We start from the raw sequence: 4,031 nt of genomic DNA on the forward strand, positions 1-4,031 counted from the left end.
AAAAAAAAAAAAAAAAAAAAAAAAAAAAAAAAAAAAAAAAAAAAAAAAAAAAAAAAAAAAAAAAAAAAAAAAAAAAAAAAAAAAAAAAAGACAAATAAACAAAAAATATATTTTCCAAGACAAAGAATCCAGCATGCTGCACTATTTCAAACAATCCAGACTTCATCTGACAGAAATACCAGGGAGCTGTGACTGACACTTTTTGAATATGTCAGAAGCTCCTTTTTTACTCTTTGCTTTCCTGCCTTGCTCCTTACTTGTTTTCTTCTGCCCCAGCATGGGGATCCATGGGCTGTAGTCCCTCAGGGTGTCCTCATTTTTTATTCTTTAACATTTAAAACTGGATATTCTCCTGCTGTTTTCCTAATTACAATTTCCTCCAAGAAACTATAAAGGCTACTTTGAAGGCCTTAAAAACACTGAAATAATTTTGCGGAAGGATTGATCTGTATACCAGTCCTTTGGTATATATTTCTTGACAACACAGATGGAGAGATAAATAGGTGAAAGTCATTTCTATAGTGCTTCTAGAAGCATATCCAGGTTTTAGATTCTTGTTCAACTAGTTTCTGAGGATTTGACTTGAGATTCTGTTGATATGTTGTACATTTAAAACCAGAAGTCTTCAAACCACAGTATAGAATGACATAAAAATAAAATCTAACATGAAAAAACTGATATTAAGCACATTCTTTGGTTTCAAATAGCAGCAGAAGGAAATACATTGTACTCTACTGTCCTTCATTAGATGCACAATGAATTAAAACTGTGCAATTCAGAGCACGAAAAGAAAACATGTTTTAGTTCTCTTCTGAGTAAGTGACAGAATTACACAGAATCTCATGAAAAAGCAAGAACCTCAGGAGACCTCCAGATCAACCTCCTGCTGGTAGCAGGGTGAGCTGTGATGCCAGACCAGGTTACTGAGGGTTTTATCCAGCTGGCTCTTTAAAAATTCCCAGTCATTGTTCTCCAGGACTGCAGAAGCCTTCTACCTTCTAACTATAAAGTTAGGAAATACAGTGTATGCAGCACAAAAAATTCAACTGCATCAGTTAGACCATATTTAAGTATCTGTCTGTGTTAAAGTGTTGATTTACTATGCAAATATAGAAACCCTGTCACTAGGAAGTTATGTTAGGCTGAAAGAACCTCTCAACAAGTCTTGCAATTTAATTAAGCAATGAAAGTCCATATTAGGATTCTTTAGTGAAATAGAGCACCATCAAGCGGCAAAATTCTCTTATATTACTATTCATGCTTATACCAGAAAACAACATGTGGAATTAAACTGTAATTGGTTCTTGAAAGAATGCTTGCTCTACACCATGACATTGCCATTGTGTGTGTAGCACTGCATCACAGAAGCAAAGCCCAAAAACTGTTGCAGTAACTGATGACAAATAAGCTACTGCATGTTCTTGTCCTCTACAGTTTACAAATACTACATTAATAGAATAAAAATAAAGACAAGAACATACCACAAATGGGATTCAGAAATCCTCACAAGCAGAAACTGTGATCTCAGATAAATGAGGTTTAAAAAAGAGAAGACTAAAGCCAATTTAGGTAGAAAGATAAGATGACAAATGCAGAAAGAGAAAGAAAAACATTTATACTTACTTTTGGCAATGCATATTTTGGCAACTTCATCTGTACAAAGCCATTTCGACGGTAAGACACGTAATACTTGGTCCGATTTGCTGATGTTGTCTGTACAACGGAAAAACAACAGAACCCTGTGATAGCTTATGCTAAATCTAAAGAATCTGAGATGGAACTTTTTCTCTTAACCTGCAACTGAAATGTATCCCTATTACTTTTATTGTATGCAAATAATCTGCACGGCAAACTGTTCTTTTCTTTAGGAAGAAAAAGGCTATTTACTTCCTTCTTTTGCCATTTCAGCAGTTTTGGGTGATACCTGAGACTTCAGCATCTCACTGTCCCCACTCCTTACCAATATCTTTGCACCCAGTGGCCTCCCACATCTTTGCCCTATTGCAGAAGTCAGGGCAGCAGCACCCTTTAGGTGAGAGGCAGAGAGGAGGTACACTGGCCATGAACAGCAGGTACCCCGAGGGCAAGTAGTACTCCACAGCACACTTCAAAGCAGAGCACAAATCACTGAATAAATCATGCTAATGTTATGTAAAGCATTTACTATATCTGACTAATATTTTCTATACAGGATAAAACATTTCCCAGTGCAAGATGCTGACATGTCACATGGAAGATAAGGATGCAATTTTGAATCCATTGGTTGGCCAGTTTTAAACTCAGTGATATGTTCTGAAGACACAATTATATGCTTAGATAGAGAGGTCTGAGTATAACTTATACAGCAATATTTTAGTGTCATGATAAAAGAATTTCCAAATGGTTTCAAAAGCATGTCGTTTCTCAGATATACAGCTGCTGTGAGGTTTCACTGGAACAGGTAAATACTACATCACACCTCTGGGGTGGTTGCACTTCAGATGTGTCTGTCCGATCCCAGAGTTATCTTCTAACGTCCAGTAACACGGATATGGTTAACTGCAAACCAACTTAGCAATAAAATTTACGTTACATAGTGTGGTTCACTGCAGTTAAGTCTGAAAGCAAAAGACTGGAGATGTTTCCCCTCTATGTGGAACACACGAACATCTCATTTACTGACACCAGCACGTGTCAAATCTATAGAGACTACATTACCAGTGGCATCCTTTTGATTGTAGCAACTGTTTGTTCCTTACATGTACATTGCCACATTGCACTTCCATTTTGTGTCTGCTCATGCCTGGCATGAGATGGAAAAACAGCTCAAGCTGCAGCTGTACAAGACATTCAGCAAAACAAAACGCTTAACTAGGAAGAAGACAATGTTTTGCTGAGCACAGCAGTCTGTAATTTCACGTAGTGAGAAACAGTTCTCTCTGTCTACACTCCACTGAATGGATTTTAGAGTGTGCCTGGGGGGAGCCACAGATAATAACACCTTTGAGCAAAATGAGTGCCACGAGTGCTAGATATGATATAAAAAATGCCTATTTTAACCCAAAAATTCTTTCCCAAAGCCATTTTTTCTGTTTCTCTATAGTGCTAATTGTTCTAAGCTATGCAGGCCCTTGAAACTGCTGTGACAAACAAGAGGAGGACAGATCCTTTGTGACCCTAATTTACAGATGCTTGTGGAAGAAACAGCCCCAAGGCGGGAAAGCTGCAAGGAAGCCATTCAGATGCACACTGAGGCAGTGGTGGGGAGACCTATCCATTGTCACAATATTGCTTTCCTGCAAAAGTCAATAAATAGACAAGCCTTGCAGCAAACAAATCACATCAAACTAAGGAGAAAATGATAGCCAACCACAAGCAACTTCCCCAGTAAAATCTAACAAATCAAGGAGGACATAACTTCTTTGAGAAGTTTGCAGCTCTGATAGATTCAAATCACAACTAGTGCCAAGCACACAAACCAAAATTTTCAAGTGTGCTTGAGCTGTACTGGTGCCATAAGCCTGACAAAGTTCCAGCCCATATTTCTGCACACAGGCCCTGTAGTTTGGGAATGAAATAACCCCAATCTAATTTGGACCACCATGAGTTGTAGGTGTGGCATTTAGGGCCATGGTTTGGTGGTGGACTTGGCAGTGTTAGGTTTATGGTTGGACTCATTCTTAAGGGTCTTTTCCAAACTAATTCATTCTATGATTCTGTACTAGTTTACTACAAGATCACAGTTATGACCATTTCACTGTTTTGCTGGCAAAACCTCTTCAGAGGAGAATCCTTATGAGGAAGCTGTGCAACCAGTCTCCAGTGGTTGTCCTCAGATGCTTTTATCAAGAACCTTTTTGTCCTTTTTGTTCTACCAAGATACTAGAAAGAACCCAAAAGAGATTGTAAGCAGAAGAACAAATGGGTTGCATTTTGCTTAACACACAAGAGTATTTATAGAAAGTAACTTTGAACCACACAATCCGCTTGGAAATTTTCATATAGTTAAAGGGCAACTGGTTGTACAAACTAAAGATGACTTTTTTTTTTTT

General features: G+C 37.9%; 1 protein-coding gene across 1 annotated transcript in view; it reads right to left on the minus strand.

The window, feature by feature from the left end:
* The window catches only part of SORCS2 (sortilin related VPS10 domain containing receptor 2), a 241,126-nt gene that overhangs the window by 85,845 nt on the left and 151,250 nt on the right, over positions 1-4,031 (minus strand). Inside the window, exon 8 of the mRNA XM_027892263.1 lies at positions 1,624-1,713. Within this exon, the coding sequence (XP_027748064.1) occupies positions 1,624-1,713 (90 nt within the window). The remainder of the gene's footprint in view (positions 1-1,623; positions 1,714-4,031) is intronic.

The sequence above is a fragment of the Empidonax traillii genome, unplaced genomic scaffold, assembly GCF_003031625.1.
Source record: "Empidonax traillii isolate 1590-97213 ecotype Southwest subspecies unplaced genomic scaffold, ASM303162v1 scaffold343:size799674, whole genome shotgun sequence".
In the NCBI taxonomy this organism is placed as follows: domain Eukaryota; kingdom Metazoa; phylum Chordata; class Aves; order Passeriformes; family Tyrannidae; genus Empidonax; species Empidonax traillii.